The sequence below is a fragment of the Cetorhinus maximus genome, chromosome 9 (assembly GCF_964194155.1).
Source record: "Cetorhinus maximus chromosome 9, sCetMax3.hap1.1, whole genome shotgun sequence".
NCBI lineage: Eukaryota > Metazoa > Chordata > Chondrichthyes > Lamniformes > Cetorhinidae > Cetorhinus > Cetorhinus maximus.
The window spans coordinates 92,149,944-92,170,844 of record NC_135887.1 but is presented as its reverse complement, the minus strand read 5'-3'; the positions used below and the strand labels follow the sequence as shown (position 1 = coordinate 92,170,844).

General features: G+C 44.0%; 2 protein-coding genes across 3 annotated transcripts in view; one reads left to right on the top strand and one right to left on the bottom strand.

Moving 5' to 3' along the window:
- eps8l2 (EPS8 signaling adaptor L2) overlaps positions 1 to 20,901 on the bottom strand; it is a 598,035-nt gene that overhangs the window by 221,634 nt on the left and 355,500 nt on the right. The gene's annotated exons all lie outside the window — the stretch shown is intronic.
- The window catches only part of saxo4 (stabilizer of axonemal microtubules 4), a 169,356-nt gene continuing 153,856 nt past the window's right edge, over positions 5,402 to 20,901 (top strand). Inside the window, exons 1-3 of the mRNA XM_078549101.1 lie at positions 5,402 to 5,507; positions 11,440 to 11,557; positions 19,338 to 19,491. Of these exons, the coding sequence (XP_078405227.1) occupies positions 5,402 to 5,507; positions 11,440 to 11,557; positions 19,338 to 19,491 (378 nt within the window). The remainder of the gene's footprint in view (positions 5,508 to 11,439; positions 11,558 to 19,337; positions 19,492 to 20,901) is intronic.

Below are 20,901 nucleotides of genomic sequence, written 5' to 3'. Positions count from 1 at the left end.
TACCCAAGGCAAATGAATCAATGGTTTCTGCACCGTGGGTTCGATATCTAGCTCTTCCTTGACAGGCAGGCTTTCTGTAGTGTCTAGTGTTTCCTCGGTGACAGTCTTCTTCCTAGAGTACAACTCAAGGTAGTGCTCCACCCATCTCTCCAACTGTTTATTGTAGTCAATGATGACCTCCCTTGCCTTTGTTTTCCATGGAGCCATTTTCTTTGCTGATGGATCTGTTGCCTTTTTAATCTCTTCATATGTGCCCCTGACATTCCCTGTGTTGAAGGACACCTGGATATTCTGGCAGAGTTGTAATGTAACCATTGGCGCACCTCCTGGCATTTTGTTGGACTTTACTTCAAGCGACTCTTAGTGTTTTCAGGATTTTCTCACTCAGATCTCTGTGTAATTAATGAGAGCAGACTGTTTGGCTTCAATGAAAGGTTCCATCATGTGATGTTAGCCTTGAAGCAGGCAGCATTTTTCCACTCTTGCTTCCCATAAGTTGAGAGTGCGGTGTTGTAGATAATGTCCTGAAGGATGTTCTATTTCGCTTCTGCACTCTGTGCATGTTTGCCAGAGAGAGCCTGGTCAATTGAGTTGCGAAGCTGTTGGTTTTTATCTGGGTAGGCAGTATGGCTGAGGACTGCATTTCTGCTTTGAATGAAACAGCTTCAAGTGTTGCATCCACACCCTAGTTCACATGTACCACAGTCAGCACCGTGGTAGCTGCATGTTAATGCTGTTCAGAGAGCCAATGCCCTGATCCTGGGATGTCTTTAGTTCACCTTGTGGCATGGTTTGTTCTGAAAGAAGGTATTAGTTACACAAAGCTCAAGGTAGCAGTAAAGCTCAAGTAGCCTCTGTCCATTCTCACTTATCTTTCCCAGTCTATGATGTCTGAGGCAGGAGTGTTGTGCCTCATGGTCCACACCCACTCTTGCATTGAAATCCCTGAGTAGGTAAAGATGCTCTGACTTAGGGATTCTGCTGATAGCAGGGTCAAGTTCCTCATAGAGTGGAGCATTGGAGCATATATGCAAATAATTTAACTGGCCCTTTTTGAGTTGAGAGGGGGATGGAGAGAACACTTTTTGAACCATTTGTAAGGAGTTCTACCATCGAGATTAGTGAGTTCCTTACAGCAAAGCTTACACCTTGCTCAGGCCTTTTTTCTGAACTCTTCCCTTGTCAGATGAACATGTAATGTTTTTCTTTCAGTGATTCACTCTTGGCAAGTCTGGTCTCTTGTAGCGATGCTATGTCGGTGTTCAGCTTATTAAGTTCCATTTGATCACAGCTGCCTTGCACGTGTTATCAGTCAGCTGAAAGTCATCCGTCAATCCCGTGGGCATGGTCCTGATATTCCAGCTTGCCAATCGGAAAGTTGGCATCTCCTTTGTTTTTGTTTGATTTGTTTGTTGGTCTGGTGCAATGGATTCCGTCCACTTGTTGAGCAGAGACAAGCTCCAAGCACTCATTGAAGGAGATGGACAGTGGTGGGTCAGCACCTCATTAGTTTGAGGCCGCCCAATTTGAGATGAGCAGTGACTGACCAAAGGGACATGATGGTCCTTCCCACCATTGGAGACAGCCTGTAGCACCTGTTCTCTACGCTAGGTGAGTTGGGCTTATCACTTGTAACTGCTCACTCGTGTTTGTGTTAATGCTTTGCAGCAAAACAGGAGTGTTCTCTTCAGGGCCCAAGCCTGGGAAAAATTTATGGAGACCCTGGGCTGATCAGAAGCCAGGGTCCCTCTTGTGACCTCACTGGTTGCAACGGAATGCAAAGCACCACGCTTGGTACTGGCTGGGTTGCAGGAATAGCATGAAAAATGACATATTTAGACATCATTCTGACTTTGGGCTCCACTCCAGATTTTTTGTCAGGGTTTATTCCCTTAGCCTTCAACTCTCTTGAAGTATCCACAAACTCTCCAAGATCCTGGGTAATTCAAAAAAGGTGCAATGCTTGACTACCTGCCTTTTGTCTGGACAGAACTCCTCCCCTCCTTATGAATCCATGTAGCTTCTAGCAAGCATAAATGTGCCACACTCTGAGCTTGACTGATGATCTTAAATTGGTTCTTAATGTAGCATGTAGCTCACTTAGGATTGTTCAGCAAGTGCTGCCCAATTGTGGAACCACATTCTCACAGTAGACATTTTGAAGTAGATCTTATCAGAAATCTTGTAAAGAGGGCCCTTGCCATTTGCTCACCTTGCAAGCTTGACACGGAAATAGAGCGCATCAAAGCTATCCTACGGGACAATGGTTATCCTGATCAGCTCATTGTTTGCTGTGTATCACGCAAATTTGCAAATGGGCCAAAGGCTGCGACTTTTGGTGCTGAAAAGTGCCTGGTCTACCTTAGGTTACAATGGAAAGGCAAAGTATCTCAAAAATTTGAACAACAGGTGAAGCTAGCCATTTCAAGCTGCAACGATGCAGTGGCTATGCTGGTGATATTTTCCACTGACTGCCCTCAGTCCAATAATATATTTTGTTACCACGCAGTAGAGCAATGTTGGTTATGAATTTCTGTGCTGGTGTAACACCGGATATATAGATAGGCCTTACATCCCAGCGATTGACTAGAATATAAAAGCAGGGATGTGCTGCTGAGGCTTTATAAGGCTCTTGTCAGACCACATTTAGAATATTGTGAGCAATTTTGGGCCCCATATCTCATGAAGGATGTGCTGGCCCTGGAGAGGGTCCAGAGGAGGTTCACGAGAATGATCCCAGGAATGAAAGGCTTAATATATGAGGAACGTTTGAGGACTCTGGGTCTATACTCGATGGAGTTTAGAAGGATGAGGGGGGATCTGATTGAAACTTACAGAATACTGAAAGACCTGGATAGAGTGGAAGTGGGGAAGATGTTTCCATTAGTAGGAGAGACAAGGACCCGAGGGCACAGCCTCAGAGTAAAGGGAAGACCTTTTAGAACAGAGATGAGGAGAAACTTCTTTAGCCAGAGAGTGGTGAATCTATGGAATTAATTGCCACAGAAGGCTGTGAAGGCCAGGTCATTGAGTGTATTTAAGACCGAGATAGATAGGTTCTTGATTGGTAAGGGGATCAAAGGTTACGGGGAGAAGGCGGGAGAATGGGGTTGAGAAACTTATCAGCCTTGATTGAAGTGCAGACTCGATGGGCCGAATGGCCTAATTTCTGCTCCTATGTCTTATGGTCTTATGGTCTTATGGTCTTATGATTGACTGATCAAATCAAATAGTATGTTTCTTTGGTAGTTCGTAATTGTTTGTGTGTGTCACCATGAGGAGGCACAGCTGAGGACTTGCCAATGGAAAGGCTGACAGGGAGAGACTCACACATTATTTCCACATTGCTGCTATTCAGTTGTGTGGGCTGACAATGAGAAGCAAACTAACACAAAAGCAGAAAGCACACTAACTCTCTTCACCCACACACTCGGCGCATTGAATCAACCTGTTGGACGTGCAAGTGCTCTTGATGAGCACTTTACATATAATTGTCAACACACCTGTCCCACTAAGGTTTCCCGTGTACAGCAGATTACGCTCAGGTTAAAATCGGAAGCAAGTGGGTTGCCCATTTGCAAATCAACTCACTTTCTGGATTTAAAATTCCTCCCCCAATGTTTCTAATTACTTAGATTCCATTGTTTGAAAATGAGTGTTTCTTTGCTTTCTTATTTTGGATTTCTTATAAGCATTAAGTATAGAATCTTGCAATGGGAAAGGTTCAAGAGTTAATTCAAGAGGATGACTATTAAAGTTCTCTGTATCTCATTTATCAATATTTTCAGTTCTTTGCTTTACTTCTGGAAGTACTTTGTCTATCCAGGACCAGCCATGTGACAATTCCTGATAAATCACACACTGTCATGCTCTGCTAGTCAATACTATGAATCCTCATAACCTAAATCAACATTAATCTTTATTCTCCATTCCTAGTTGTATAATGTTAACTCATTCAAGAGAAACTTGTGTTCTGTCCTTCCATCACACCCACAATGGTTTGGTAATTCTGGGTTCATCTGATTCCCTAGTGCTCATGATAACTTGATCCACTGGTAACTCTGACCACGTATTACTAGGGCCTAGGATCAAAGGCGGCGCAGACTAAGATGATAAAGCCTCCTCAGACCGCTGGCTATAAGGGTCCTATGTGAAATTAGTTTCAACAGCCTTCGTTCAGCTCATAGTTGGCTGGGCGATATAAAATACCTCTCTTGGAACCCAAATACAAAAAACAACCCCTTACCAATTAAGCACTCCATTTTAAAGGAGCACTATTACTCCACTGTAGCAAAAACAAAAACTTTAAAGAAAACTTATCAACTTAAATTGAAGTGTCATTCCAGGGATTGATGCCACCATCTCCGGCGCTTATCAGTGGGGTCACAGTATGGAACTGCTTCCAATTTGGTGTTAATTGGCAATTGGCTTTCAGAATGACAAGTGTGGAAAATGGAAAATGTAATTTTGGCAGGCACAGTGGATCAAAAACATGATCAAAAAGGCATTGCTTTTTTGAGGTTTGTGAATGGTGGAGCCAGTTAGTAAGGCAAAGTAATTTTGAAATAGAATATTAAAATCTCTTTTCCCTCCACTATATTGGGCACTGAGGCATATTGTAGAACACCAAATATCTTCCTAAATTGAGATTAACTCATTAAGCCTTAAACAGGAATTGAACCTGGGACCTGTCCTTTCCTGTATGGATCATTAATGTGCTATACCAAAACAATATTAACATCAGAACACTTTACATAAAACTGCCTGACTAACCGTATGGAAACAGGAAAGGAACAAAAAAATGAAAACTAAAACTCAGAAGTTCTGCTATAGGGCCTTTGAAATGCATTTCCTTTGTAGAACATACTGGCAGCACTTTTCATATGGGTAGAGATGACCAAGTGCTCTCCCAGTGTAAGTGAAAATATTATATGTGTATCTAAATTAACATCATGGCTTAATTGTTGCTAGTCAGTGACTGCTTTGTAATACCGTTTTGGGTTTGTTTGTTGTAAAAGGCTAACAACATCAAAATGGCTTCTTATCTCAATGTTAACACAAAATGACGTTTTGACCTTGTTAGCTTATTACAATGAATATAACAAGAAATTAATCTAAAAATGGTTGGGTTACACTAAAATCTAGTACTAAGGTTTATTTACACAGTGTAAGTGAAAATATTGTATGTATCTAAATTACATCATAGTTTAATTTTAATGATTGGAAATTGGCTAGCATTTCTGTTGCCAAATACACACCCAACCAGAAAATTGGATTGGGCTGTAAATGAATGGGAATTCAATATAATTGATCTCCACTCATTTTCAAATAATCTTGCCTTAAGTCTATGTACTAACATTTACTTTTTCAAATCTTTTGTTTTAGAATATATTTGTTGAGAATGGCTTTGATTTCAGTGGACAGCACACCACACTATACGAAAACAAGCTTTGGAGCAGATGCTGACCCTCTGAAATTCTACTCCACAACATATTCTACATCGTACGGTAAGAGAGTGCAAAGTAGTCTGTCGTGCTGCTGAGGCTTCTTTTGGAAGAAATGAGAGCACAATGCAACAAGTCTGATATTGGCCCATCACCCCATAAATTTGGCATTCTCTGAGAAAATTGATAAACTGAATAACTTCACAAGCACTGCCATGCCAGGTACAAAGACATCTATGGCTGGCACTGCTTTAAATCATATCCCAAAGAATTGCAGATGGTCCAGGAGTAATAGGGGTCACAGGTAATGGGACTGGATGGAGTAATCAAGTAGGCACTGGCTTCCAGGCCCATTTCAAATACAGCCCAGATTGAAGGGAACTATCTCTTTTCTGTCACTTGGGGCAGCATTTTTCCCCTGTTGGGGGGGTTGTGCAGGAATGGGCGCGAGTGGGCGGGTTCCCGATTGGCGCCTCCAGTCGGGGGTGCACCGCCATTTTATGTGGGTGGGCTAATTAAGGCCCGCCCAGCGTGACGTCCGTCCAGAGGCGCTGTGCACTCCCGGGCGGGGGTATTTCCTGAGCCAGGAGTGCGCTCTTTTGCACATGCGCGTGCAAGAGCGCACAGTGCTGCTTCAGGGAGATCAGTGTTACTTTTAAAAACCTAATTAAAGACAGAAAAAATTTAAGGACATGTCCCCTCATGTGAAACTGTCACATGAGATGGGACATGTCCATTACTTTTATTAAAAAGCTATCGTGAAATTTTAAGCCTCACATGAAACCTCATCCCGTCCGTGGCCCATTAAGTTCATTAATTAGTTTTTTAATGGTCATAATAGGCTGTTGACAGTTCGGCGGGCGCGCAGCCAACTTGGCTGCATGCCCGCCGAACTGAAAATCTGCATGACACGGGGTGACTTCGGGACGCACGCCCGATGTCACCCCGTGTAATTTTACGTGTTGGTGAGCGGGTCCCGCCCCTGCTCGCTGACTGGAAAATGCTGCCCTTGGTTGTGAGGTTGCTATGAGAAATGGTGTTGTACAATGTCAAGCTAGTATTGTGTATACCACACACACTGGTACTATTGTGAGACATAAATTGGTGCTAAATTGGTAGTCTTCCTTAGAGGCTGAAGTGACAAACCCCATTCCACAGCCACCAATTCCATCCTGTTCACTGGCTACTGTCTCAGACTGAACTGGAATCTGCAGAATATCATTGTCTTATTTGACTCTAAGCTGAGCTTCTGACTCAAATCCTTTCCATCACCAGACTGACTACTTCAACCTTCCTACTATTGTCTGCCTGTGCCCTTACCTCAGCCCATCTGCTACTGAAACTTGCGTACACGCATTTGTTACTTCCGGACTGAGTATTTCAGTGTGTTCCTGACCAGTCTTGCATCTTCCACCCTTGATAAACGTGAGCTCATCCAAATGTCTGCTGCCTGTATCTTAACTCATACTAAGCCCCATTCACCCATCAACCTTGTGGTCGCTAATCTATATTGGTCTACCAATACCTCAAATTTTAACTTCTCACCCTTGTGCCCTTCATGGTCTTGTCCCTCCACATCTCTGAAACCTCCTCCAGCCCTACAACTCTGAGAACTCTATGTTCTTTACTTCTGCTACTTGTGCAATCCTGACTTTCTTTGCCCCACCATCGTGGCCAGACCTTCAGCTGTTTAGGGCCTAAGCTCTGGAATTCCCTCACTAAACCTCTCAACCTCTCTACCTCTCTCTCCTCCTTCAAGGAGCTTCTTGAAGCCTACCTCTTTGACCAGCCTTTTGGTCACTTGCCCTAATGTTTCCTTCTTTGGTTCAGTGTCAGTCTTTATCTGCCTATGTTCCTGTGAAATACCTTGGGATATTTTATCACCTTCAAAGTACTGTATTTAACTGCAAGTTGTTGCTGTTTGCTGCAGTTATCACTTTTTTTTAAGATAGCAGCCATTGATGGGACAATTTTTGTAGGCCTTTCCTGATCTCATGCTGTAGCTTAATAAAAGACCAGTTGTAGCTATTGTAATGAAATCCGATACTTACTTTAGTTTTGAATCGGCAGTCACAGTTTAGGAACTACAATTCCCACTGGCCCTGCACCCATGCGCAGAAGAAAAGGGAACAGAAATGAAATGGTGCAAAATTGCAAGTCAGGTGACCTGAACCGGAGTGTCATTCGAGAAAATATGCCCCAGGGAGCAGAACATGGGGAGGGGGACAGGAAGAAGGTACCAAACCAGAGAGAAGGACAGAAAAAGGTCCCGGAAGAAAATCTCAGGCAGGGACAAAGAGAGGGATCAGAGATAGATTCCATTGAGTCAAGATAATGACAGGAGCAGAGAAAAAGGCTCCAAGTTAAAGAAAGAGCTACACGGAGCAGACTTGAAGCAAAGTGGGCTCAAGAGAAGCCCAGGAAATCCAAGAGGGCAGCTGAAGGCTGATGACTCCATGCTGTGGGCCCTTTGGGGCGGTGGTGTTCTGCTTGGCACAGCCGAAGATCTGAAAATGTGCTTGGAAGGTGAAGCTTCAGCGTGCTCAGAAATCCAGGGGAAAGGAGTCTCAGAAGATGAGATTGAAACCCTGGAGGCAGATCCTTGTTCAAGATATCTGTGTGGGAGTGACGTTTGAAGAGAATTCCAATGAAAGTTCTTTAAACATGGAGATTGGAAACCCTCATGAGAAAGACAAAGTTTCAGTGGGACTGGCTGGCTTATGGTGTGACAAGCCTCTGGGTGGGTTGTTGAAAAATCCATGGAATCTGCTTTGGTTGCACCTGTCATTTACTTTGGTGTGTGGTGTGTCTGACCACAGTTCGTCTATTAGTTCACATGTGCCTCGTACTTACCCTGACAATTAGAGTATAAGATAGATAGTGTAAATTGTTTTATCTTTCTGAATTTTTGTGTGTCTGTAAAGATATTGCTGAGCTGAAGGAATAGTGAATATTTGAATCATTTTCTTGCGTTTGTATAGAGATCTTTCTAACATTTTTGTCCGGTATAATATAGTTAATTTTTCTTGTTTAATAGTTTTTTTGTGTTAAAAGTTTAGCAGCAGACTCCTGTGAATTTGTTCAGTAACTTACCTCCGCAGTTTCTAAAAATAAAGTTAGGATCTATAAAGCTATGTTTCACTCTGGGATCTGACTTGTCCGGTAGTAACATCAGTTGGGATTGGAACACTATTATGACGTTTCTCTATAATTTCACTGATCTCCCTCCAGGGAACCTCTGTGGAAATGCCAGGTAAATCTTTTGAAGCTAGAATAGGGGGCCCAAGAAGCATGTCAATATTTGCAGATAACTTCCAGAAATGTGTCAATATTTACAAAGGGTCCCTCTTACAGAAATTTTGAAAACCATTGAGTGAGTTTGTACTGAGTGGACGGAGAAATTGCTCAGGATTAGGCTGAAGAAACACTCTTGGGAGTTGTGTCAGCTTCAGAACCTCTGCAAAGAGCAGCTGGCTCCCACTTTAAAAATAAACTCCTTAAGCCTTTTTTTAAATACTGCAGACCTTAGGCTCCAGATGGTAAACTCCTGGCCTCTATGTTGACAAATGACAAATGTTTAATGCCCTGTCATACCGAGTCAGCTCTTTTTAAAGAGGTCAGCTTTTTAATGGCGACTGTATTGTTAAATGATGAGTATTTCATAAATTGACTGTCTATTCATCTAAGAAAATCTGTAAGGATTGTAGCCCCTATTGTTAAGCTGCTAAGTATCTGGTCTTGTATTGAAGCATACAGACCTTGGGGGTGGGATGGAATGGGATGGGGGAGGCGGGATCCATGTTCAATTCCTGCCCTGCCCTGTCCTGAGCCTCTGCAATAATGCACTGAAATGGCTCCAATCAAAGTTACAAATAACATTGTCTGTAATGACCTTAGTGCAATTTTTCCTTCTCACTTTTCTTCAACTTTCAGTAACCGTTGACATTGTCAAACACACAATTCTCTTCTGATGCTTTTCCTTCATTATCTTTGCTTGATTCCATTACCTATCCAATCATAGTCAGAATATTTCCAGAAATAGCTTCTCCTCCTACCACCATCCCCCTCCCCTCCATAGTATTACTTCTGAAACCTTGCAAAGATCTATCTTTCACCACTCATCTTCTTCATCACATGCTGCCCCTTAGAGACATCATCTGAAGGCATGGGGTCAATTTGCAAACATATGCTGTTGATACCCATCTCTCCACCAACTCTCTCGCACTCTGTACTGCCTTTGTGCACTCCGACTGCCGCCTGGGTCAAGCCACACTATCCTCCAGTTAAAACATTAGGAAGACTAATGTCATCATCTTTGATCCTCATCACCCTCATCTATACCCTCGCCCTTCCCTGACTACTGCTTCAGATTGAACCAAATTGTTCACAACCTTGGTGACAAATTTAATTGAGTTAAGCCTTTTACTCTTAAGCTTTCCATCGCAAGGACTGCCTCTTTCGATCTCCAAAACATGCTCACCCTCTTCACCTGTGCTTCAGCCCACCTGTTGGTCAAACTCTCATCCGTGTCTTTGACAATTTCAGAATCAACCCATCCAATGCCCTGGCTGGTCTACTATCTTCCACCCTCTGTAAACTTCAGCTTATCTAAAGCTCTGCTCCTCACATCCAATCCCGCACCAGAACCCTCTCACCCAATTTCTCTAATGTAACATGTTCATCCAGCTAACAATACCCCTTTCATGGAATTTACCCCTCTTTATTTCTGTAAGCCCTTCTAGATAGACAACAACCCCTTTAACCCCACTCCCCCACCCACCCTCCGCCATACCACTCCCACTCCTCCCCAATCAGAGTTTTCTGGACTTTGGTTTTAATCCATCTCTTTTATCAAGTTTTAATCATCACTTCCTAATCTTTCCTCCTTTGCCTTGGTGTCTGTTTACATCTGATTACGCCTCTGAAGCACATGGAGTATTATTTCTACATGAAAGGCACTGTATATATATAAATTGTTGTTGAGTTAACTGGGACAGCACTGAGTAAGTTACTACTGGCTTCATCATCCCTGGCTTTCAGTGAGGTGGAGAGCAATATTCACCCAAGTTTCCACTGCTGATTTGCTATCCAGCGACTATGTGGAAAAGTCCACACACACATGGCCATCAGGATTGAGCTTGACTGTGATACCCACTAATGATACAACAGCTTACTGATACTCACTGTCTAGGCTTTTACATGAAGAATGGCAGCGTGGGTAAGATATTGAAGCAGTTGGCAGGTACTATGGAATCATAACAGCAGAAAGGATCAGAACTACTGAATGTGCCGGGGATAAAATTGGTGGAAGCACGTCGCCTTCACCTCCCACACTGTTGTTGTTATAGCATCTGTTACATTACAAAGAGAGAGCAAAGTAAACAAAGTCATTTATATCTTTGGGCTCAATTATTTTTCACCTATAGCACTTTTTAAGAACTTTCTGATTAGCTTGTGTTGTGCTTAACCTCTGTTATTTGAAGAAAATGTGTTACAGATACTTTCATGTTACCTCCAATGCCTTCTCATCAGAGACAATGAGACCTTTTTTTAACTTGTTTTCCATTAGTGCATACCTGGACATTATGTACCTATCGGCCACATGTTTCTGTCCATTAAAGTTGTGGGCCATTAGTGCACAATTTCCAGATAGGCACGACTTTAATGAATTTGTTATTAATATTGCACATTATTTTAGCCCATTAGACAAAATAACTGAAAGTTGATTAAAACATTTTGTATGCTTGAACTGTATCTCAGCCAAATGCATCTCTCATTTTCACTATTTTTTGGAAGGGATGCAGAAATTAGATTGCTCAGGCCCAATCCTTCTGTAATTATGTTGGTTATCTGCAAGTCTACTGGTTGACACCAATGCCAGTCATGGAAAGTCTATTTGGCTGTGTCAAGTGGAAGAGACCTAATGAAGCTGAAAAGAGAGGGAAATATCAAGGATCAATTTTCTAACTTAAAACACAATGTATTTGTGTTCTAGGGCATGAAGGATTCATACCCAGGAAAGGTGTTCAATCCGGGGCTGGATATGTGACCAATCAAAGACCTGTTTTCTACTACACATCATCTTTAGACAGACTAGATAACCCAATCCTCGGGTAAGAGAGAATTTACAAGAATGGTTGATTGGGAAAGCTGTCAGAGCACTGAAGTGTGCATCAATCTGAGAGGAAAGGCACAGAAAAGACAGTACAATTTCTGTTTTCTCTCCACTTTGTTTTCTCAATTACAGGGTGTGTAGATTAAAGAAATGGGCAGGGTGTTGTGAGGCAGATGATTTTCCTGGTATAACTTCATACGGCAGTGCAACTTTAATGGGGTAGGATTCCCACCCGTCCAGTGCCTCTGACTGTTGGCAATTACCCTGAGTCAGGTTGATGTAATATTTTCAGCAGATTTGCGGCTGGTTTCCTCACTACATCTGGGAGCCCTTCTGAAGGGAGGAAAGAAAATCATCTTTGGAGGACTCAGGAGATTGTATCAGACTAGCCTGCTCCACTGCTTCTGTGGCATCTGAATAAAATTAGAAAACACAAGCCAGAAGTAATGCAATTAAATTGCCCGGTGATTGATTACATGCCCTTGGAGGTATTTAAGTTTTATTTCCAGCTCTGCATGGCATACTAGTGCCATTTAGGAGGAACGTACAGAGTGTTCCTGTTGCCCAGCATTTGTTTTTGGCAAATTACAGAAAATCCTTTGGATGATATTTCGCATTCCTTTACAATACATCCACCCATACTTGGAGAGGTGAATTGAATGCTTAAATCACTTCCGGGTGGGAAATTCTGGCAATTTTGGTCGATGTTAGGGAGCTGATGGAAAGCTTAATAAATCATAGAATCGCAGGACAGAATTTAGCGCTGAGCACGTGAGTCCCGTGGGTGGAAGCCAGCATAACTTGCGTTCCTGCCCACTCCCGAGTTCAAACTGTAGTCACGCGCTGTTCGCCAATTAATAGCCAGTCAGAAGAAGGGTCCAGAGTGAGCTCGGAGACGGCGTTGTGGGTGGGCTCAAGGGCAGAAGATGTTGCCGACAGGAAGCTGAAAGGGACATCAGCAGAGTCAGTCTGCATACACTGGAGACCTGGAGGAGAAGGCCAGAGGGAGCAGAAAAGTAAGCAACTGAAGGCAAGTTGCAGTCAATGGGGCTGCTGTGCTCCTGCCCACCCCATTGCTCCTGAGTGAGTGTGAGTCATTGGAGGCTGAGGAGAGGAGCTCAAGGGATTGTAGAGAGTCAATTTCAACCATGCTCCATCAGCAATGACAGAGAATTGTGCACAGATGGTCCCACAGTCTAATAATTAATCCTCCTCCAAGCTGTCAGCAAACACTGGCAGGTTCTCCTGCTGCACAATGACAAGAGGAGAACTGCCCAACTTACCAAGAAAACCTGGATGGAGGTGGCAGAGGTGGTCAGTAGCCACGGAGTCATGTGCAGGACCTGGCTATAGTTTAGGAAAAGGATGTGTTCTGCAAGGCTGAGTGAAGCTAACTTTCAATGTGACAGCACAACTATGGGAGGATATGCATGTGGCATGCTGGGGAAGTGTCTGTTAGAGATGTGGATGTATGGTTCCTGCACACCCACAATGCCCAGGGATGTCTTGGCACCCAGCAAGACTCTCGGGGGCTGGAGTGTGTTGACAGGGAAGCTCAGCTACAATGCGTGCAGTGCTGCAATGAACAGTGCAGAAGCAGCACAGTAAAGAGATGATGGAGACCTATCCAAGTGTCTGATACATCCAGATATGGGACTTATTCATCTACCATTTTCTCCCTGTGGGGTGGGGAGGGGTGGTTGGGCGGAAGCGGGCATGGGCGTGCGCACAGCCGATCACAGCCCTTGATCGGCTGGGCACTGCCATTTTACGTGGGTGGGCCCTGTGCAGGCAGTGGGGGGGTTGCCTGAGTCGTGCTCTGCTCCCCCCTCGCCAAGCCAAAGATTCTGTCCATAAGGTGGAGTGGCCAATCTGGCAATGCTAACCACATTGGAGGAGGACATCCTGGACCTCACCCGTCAACAGGGGGTCAGATCAATGGGCAGAAGAGAAGCTGGAGTTAGCGCTGGGGTCCTTGAGTATCCTAGGGATTGTCCTCTCGGCAATGGATGATAAGGATTGAAATGGAATTGGGAATGGATGTGTGTATGTATGGTCTAATGGTTCAAGATCACTATGTCTGAGCCATGTGTCATGTCTGTGTCCCAGATGAAGCTACTTTTGCTCAGTGTTCCTCCTCAGTGTTGATGTGCACTCACCCATCTTATTTCTTCAGCTGGTCATTCGTTGGCTTGAGCAGACGTTGACCTTGAAGGTCCACCATGAACCTCTGAGGAGGAGGAAGGGGCCTCAGGTGGTGCACCATTCCATCCTTGCTCCACACCACCCACCAACTCAGAGTCTAGCTCCTTGGTGGGTTTGCACATGTCGGCCAAAACGGTAGCACAAACTGGGTGGAACACTGCACGATCACCAGTCTAGCTGTTGGAAGCTCCGACAGCCCGAGCCTTTGACTCTTGGGAGAGCGTGGGAGACCAGGAAGTTGCAGCTTCCTAGGCAGATGGCGAGCCTCTGGAGTCGTCTGTGAGGCGGAAAACGTTGGCTGTCCGACTGGATATGCGTGAAGATCTAGCGGAGCTTCTGGAGGGTATCTGTGCCCTGGCAAAGACAGTGGAGCAGTCCGTCTGGGTCATGAGTGTTGTGATCACCCTCAGCTCTGGAAGCATGGCTTCCTCCATCAAGAGATTGGAGACTCATGAAGAGCCAAACCCAGCAACTCATTCAGAGATTTTTCGGGTGTAGATTTGGACCTGTAAACCCTTGCATCATCAATGATGTCAGGTAAGTATTGCCAGTGCGAGAGGTGGACGTGGAAATCCCACTAGATCCTTGTGCATCTCCGGTAAACTAAGGGTCATTTGGCAGATAAGCAGCACTTGTCTGCATCTGGGCACTTCTCTCAGTGCACTCCTGATGGTGACAGTGGCTCTCCCCCTCTGACAATGACATCAGTGCAGTAGGATTCTATGGTGACAGAGAAGGTTTCTGCCACTGGGCGGGCATCCCTCACAATGCCAGGGCCTCAGGTGACCAGAGGACACCCATCAAGGTTATCCAGGCCAAAGGCGCCTGTGGAGCAGCGGCCTGCCTGTAGCTCAGCTGGTAGCAATGGGGGAGCACCATTTTCCCCGAGGTGATGGCAACACCTGTAAATGAATGAAGAAATGACTGCTCTTTGCTGCATGTGTAAGACTGAGTGTTGTTCACCTGCTCTTTATTAAATTGATATTTATAATATAGTGTTTGATTGCTAAAGCGTGGACTGAGGACCAACTTATATTGATAAGGGCTGCAGAGCCATAATGCCTTCTGATGAAAATCATAGGTCCTTCTAAGAAACGTTTGCAGAGTTGTACCTTTGGGATATCTTCAGTCTGTGCTTCATTTGTATGAGCAGAAGTCCTCCGCACTGCTGTTTGGGAAAGGCCTGCAATGCTTTAGTTGAAATGACTGATAATAAAAGCCTCTCTTGTACCCCTAGCACCCAGTCTCTGCTGCCACCATGTGAATCACCATGGTCTTGAGCAGTGTCTTGTTCCTCCTCTGAGTCAGTGCTGGACTCATCATCTGAGGAAGCAGGGCAGTCCTCCATGTCGTCATCCACAAGTTCTTCACCTCTTTGCAATGCAAGGTTGTGCAGCACACAAAAATGATCAGGGAAACATAATCTGGGATGTACTGTAAGGTGCCAGCAGAGCAGTCGAGGCAATGGAACCACACCTTGAGCAGACCTCAGGTTCTCTGTCTGGCTACCTTTGTGGAGGCATGGCTGGCATTGTACCTCTCTTCCGCCTGAAGGAGCAATGGGTGTCATAAGCCACCTCTTTGACAGGTATACCTTGTCATCCATCAACCAGCCACCCAGCTTAGCAAGGGGCGCAAAGAATCATGGCACCTGGGAGTGCCTGACAGTGTAGGCATCATGACTACTCCCAGGGTACTGTGCAAACATCTGCAGGATGCATTGACAGTGATCACAGACAATCTGCACGTTCAGAGACCTTTCCTATTAACACAAGTCCCTGGCTGGCTTGTGGTTCTGCCTTAATGACCATGCATGTACCATTGATGGCCCCTTGTGTCTTAGAAAGCAAAGCTATCACACCGAAGCCTCTCACTCTCTCAGCCTGGCTCTCCTCATAAGTGGTGGAATGGATGAACATTTCCGCTCTCCTGAACGATGTGTCCATTCTGTTACAACTTTAATACAATGGTGGCTTACCGATTGCAAAACACCACACAGATCATCTGCATTTGCCTGAATGGATCCTTACCCGTTGAAGTTGAGGGCCACCATTACCTTTAGTGTCACAAGCGTTGGATAGTCACCCATGCAGTTGGAACTAATCTCCCCATCGATCATGTTGCATATGAAAGTCACTGCCTCCCTGGATAGACAGAGCTTACTGCAACACTGCCGCTAACTCATCTGTAGCTAGTTAGTGCGCTGCCTCTAAACCCTTCCCTCAGGATGGTGTCTTCTCCTGGGCGTACCTGCCAACACTCCCTTTGCTGGCCTTCTGGGCCCTCTTGACACTCCTGACACTGGTGTGTTGGCTGTTGCTGCCCCTAGACAGCAGGCTTTCTCTTTTCCCCCTCCCCGCCACCTTCTTTCCTGTTCCTCACTGGAGGAGCCTCCATCAGAGTGGACTATTCCCATAGCTTCTGTTGCTGCAGACTGCTCTGTAATTGTCCCTCCTTGGTTCATGCACCTCTTCCAAGTGAGTGCCACACAGATGACCCCTTTATTCCTCAGCAGCAAAATAGACTACATGTTAAAAACTGGACAAATTCACTGAGCTCTCCTGCAGAGTCAGCTGCAGCCTTGCACTCCTCAGTGTTTTCCTCTCTTGTGCTTGCTTTTATCCCACCCTGAGCCCTTTGGAGCTCCCGGCTGCAATTCCTGTCTGCCAGTGCAACCCACGTGACTACCGTTATATCACACAGTCTGCGGTAAATCTCAGTCAATTGATTAGTTAATTGCCTCAAGTAATCGTTAATTCACCTTAAACAGAAGGCAAGTGGGCTTCTGGCTTTTGGGCCTGCCCACCTTCCGCAATGTCGGAATTAGTCGTACTGACATCAGGGACCTGACCCGAAGCCATCACGCTTAATTTAACATTCGATTGGGAGTGACAGACAATCATTCTGTCCATAGAATAGTTACAACATAGAAGGAGGCTATTTGACCCATCTTGTCCATGCTGGCACTCTGCAAGAGCAACTCTCTCAGCTGGTCCCACACCACCCTTCCTGGCATCTTCCCATACCTCTGCAAATGTTTTCTTTTTAGGAGCTTATCCAATTTCCTTTTGAAAGCCACAATTGAATCTGCCTGCACCACACTCTTGGGCAGTTTATTCCAGATCCTAACTACTCGCTGTGTATTACTTCTCCTCATTCTTGCTATCAAAATGTATCACTTCACATTTCTCTGCAGGAAGTTCCATCTGTCACTGTCCACCCATTCCATCTGTCTGTCTATGTCCTCTTGAAGTCTATCACTATCCTCCTTACGGTTCACAATACTGCCAAGTTTTGTGTCACCTACAGGTTTTGTTGAAGTTGTGCCCAGGTCTAGTTAAGAAAAGCAGTGGTCCAAATGTGGACCGCTGGGGAACCTCACTATATTTAATTTGTTGCCTGAATTTCTGTCCTTGTTATACTGTAGAGTTGGTGTAACTCCAAAGAAAATATGCCCCAGTGTTTATCCAGATTTTCAGAAGACATTGCATAAGGTGCCACATAAAAGACTTGTTAGGAAAATTAAAGGGAATGTAGCTGCATGGATAGACGTTGTAGGAACAGAAAGGGTAGAGGTAAATAAATATTTCCCAATTGGAAGAATGTGGGTGTTGGTTTCCAGTGGCGGATCACTTTTATAACTTGGACATCAGCTGAAGAGAAACTGTACCATCGTTTTCTAATCACACTGAATTAGGAGGTATAGCCAATTGTAAGGAAGAATGCAAAAGAGAGTGCAGGAGGATATAAACAGTGGAGTAAATACATTGTCGGTAGATGAAGTTCAGTGCAGAGAAATATGTAGTAGTCAGTTTAGGAAAAATGAATGAAACAAAATTTGTCCTCAGTGGTAATATTCTTAAAAGAATGAAGAGATTCAGGAGTGCAGATACACATATCTCTAAAGGTGGAAATGCAAGTGGTCAAAGTCATTTGATATGCAGTCCATCACACAGTAACATTGAATCTGCAGCAGTGCATCTTAGAACACAGTAAGAGTATCCATGTGAATGTTCATACTATTGCTACACAGGTCTTTGGCACAGTTGTACAAGAGGCTCCCTAGTATGTTTCACTTTTCTGGCGATCAAATAGAGACAACCAAGATGCAGGGCTTCTCTAACCTCAGGCTTCTTTCTGTCAGGGTGTTGCCGTATCTGGCTTGTCCAGCTGCCCTACTTAACCAATGGTACATTTGTCAGAAAGTGACAGACATGGTGACACTAGATACAAGGCCACCTCATAATTCACAAGGAATGTTAATTAAAGGATAACTCAAGCAGTAAGTTGAATGTCTCTTATGTGATTTAGTAGTCTTATGACTTTTCAAACATTTCTAGTAATAGTGTCTTGATCAACATTTACACCTTGCTCTGGCCTTGTTTGACTTTTCCTCCTTTACAAAATGTCAAAAGATTAACCAAATAATGGAGAAAATTTTTAGGTGCTTTGTGCCTGGAGATTACTAATTTCCTATGTGCAAAACAGAAAAAAGGGATAGATACCCAGTGATCAATGTTCCTTCTAAGCTGCATGGGTGCACAACAGTCCAGAATTTACCATGCAAAGGACAAACAGGCTGCTAACAAGAGGCGGCCGCTTTAAGATGTGAGGCCATGTGTAAATCTGAAAGGGACTGCAAAATGCAACAAATGGGTCACACAGCAAAGAGAAATTAAAGAGAACATTGTCTATGATGCTGATGTTATGCTCCCATTACATTACCTCTTGGGGTTTCCCTGAATTGCCCAAGTGCAGGCAATTTTAAAAAATTATTTCATGGGATAGGAGCATCACTGGTAAGGCCAGCATTTTCTGCCTATCCCTAATTGCAATTGGAATCTCCAAGGAGCCTACAAGTAGTGCAAAAGGAGAGTAAGATATGGTATGGTGTGGCTCATTTTCCTGGGATATCCACTTGGCAGAGGCCTAAATGTGCATACCAACAGGTAGTAGACCCAATTGATTTCACTTAGCTCCCATCAGATGAAACGGACTTCAGCAAAGTTCTAGAAGTCAAAAGAAGGTGGGTTATATATTGTTCCACAGGCTGACGTTCCATCCAAGCATTAGGAGAGAAGGTCTTCAGAATGCTGTTGTTGTGGGGGTGGGGTTTACGATGGGATGTGTGCTCAGAGAATGAAAATCAGTCTTTATGTCTTAAAAATTAACTGTCTTCCTACTACAAAACAAATCTAATCCAGTGCTGAGCCATAAAAATGAGAAAAGTCTTAGGTTGTATCCCTGATTTGTGTTGTGGTTTAGTCTTTAGAATGATGCTGGGGGCAGTACATTTGCCCCTAGTGCCCCGGTAGCCGGGGAAGGGGGGGGCATTGTGGGGACGTATCAGCCAGAATTCCCACTCTATTCCCTGCCTCTAAATTCCCATGTTGTTCAAAGTACATTTCTGCAGGAACTGGATGAGGATAAGATTGGGTTACAGTAGTGGCTGGCTCAGTAGTGGAACCTCAGTATGACCAACCACCTTCTGAAGAGGAGTATGAAAGGAAATTGGGTAGGTGGAGATAAAAACTTCAAATATTTAACTTAACTTTTCACACTTTTGTCTTTAGGCAACTTTTACAAGATAACTATCGGTCAATAACCAAGAAGGACTTTGTGCCCTATGGGCGCCCAGATGGTAAAGAAGATTTTCCTCACAAATTACATTCTGTGGGCAGTGGATTCATGAGGAAAAGGCCACTGAACTTCCCATTCCTCAAAGATGTAAGAAAATGCTCAATAGACAAAAATATCTAAGCTATGGGGCCTGATTATGTAATGGATTAGACTTTGGCCTATTATTTGTGAGACCCAAGTTCAAATGTAGACTAAGTTCTTAGATAACAGTCGTTATTTCTCTGTTGAAGAGCTTTACATTAAATAATCTTAATCCAGCGTAAGGTTGTTGTCAATTCAGGATTTTTTTTGCCAAACTGAAAATGGCCATTGTGGGAAAAAAATGTCACATTAGGGTAGCACGCTGGGGCTGAAGTACAGTGCTGCAGTGTAGAAGAAGTTTTACTCTGTATCTTTGTATGCTATACCTGAGCTAGAGGTGGTTGGTGTTAATACTGAGCCTGTCTACGTGGACCAAGTCTAATTATTGAGCTGGATAAGTGTTATAGAGTTGATCTTCCAGACTACTTTTCTTAGTGGGCATATTTAACTTTACTCACAAGACAGCAGCAGCATACACATGTGCATCAAACTCCACAACTAAAGAAGAACTCTTTACTAGAGGTTCTCTGCGCTGCTAATACGCTGGTCTATCATGTGATCTGACAACATTGAGTTATTCTTAAAGCTACAGTCCTACTTTCCCAAAACTATAATTATTACATTCCTCCCCCTTTAACTTTGCTGTACATTTTGTATTTACAAGGATATTTATCTCATGACATTACAATATTACAAATGTCATGAAATTACAAGTTCAGTCTTTCAGGTGGTTTCCTGATCTGTGTGGAACGTCGTATATCCACGACTTCAGATTCTTTTGTAGGAAACACATTCTCTGGAACCGCATTAACATCAGGTACCTCACTAGGCACATGCAGTTCAGTGTCTTCCACTCCGACAGAGACATTGGGCATGTCTGTCCTTGGCTGAGCAATGTCAACAGGAATCACTGGTTCAGTAATGGTTACGGGTAGAACATTATTTTGTTGGGACATCTCCCTTTTTCTTGAATGATCCATATGCTTATGGGTGATCCGGCCCTCCACTCCCACGTGGTATGACAATGGTCCGGTCACAGAGCTTACTTTACCTGGTAACCACTTCGGTCCTCCACAGAAATTCTTTACATATACTGCTTCACCAACAGTAAATTGTCACTCATGACTATGCAAATCGTGCGTCGCTTTTTGGTTCCCTTGACTTTTTTCCACCTTCCCCTCCAAATTGGGAAATATTAGGTGTAGTCTTGTCCAAAGACGGTACCTCATCAGTGATTCTGCATCCTCTTTCTACATGTCTCCTTTTTAGCACCGAATTTAGTCTTGGCCTTCTTTTTGACTTCACTGTCAGCCAGACTCCTCTCAGGTGCAATCTCAACTTGTCTTAGTTCAATAGTTGAGCTACCCATGACTTCATTATCTAATCGTATCTTGGAAATCTCGATGAACTTTGCTT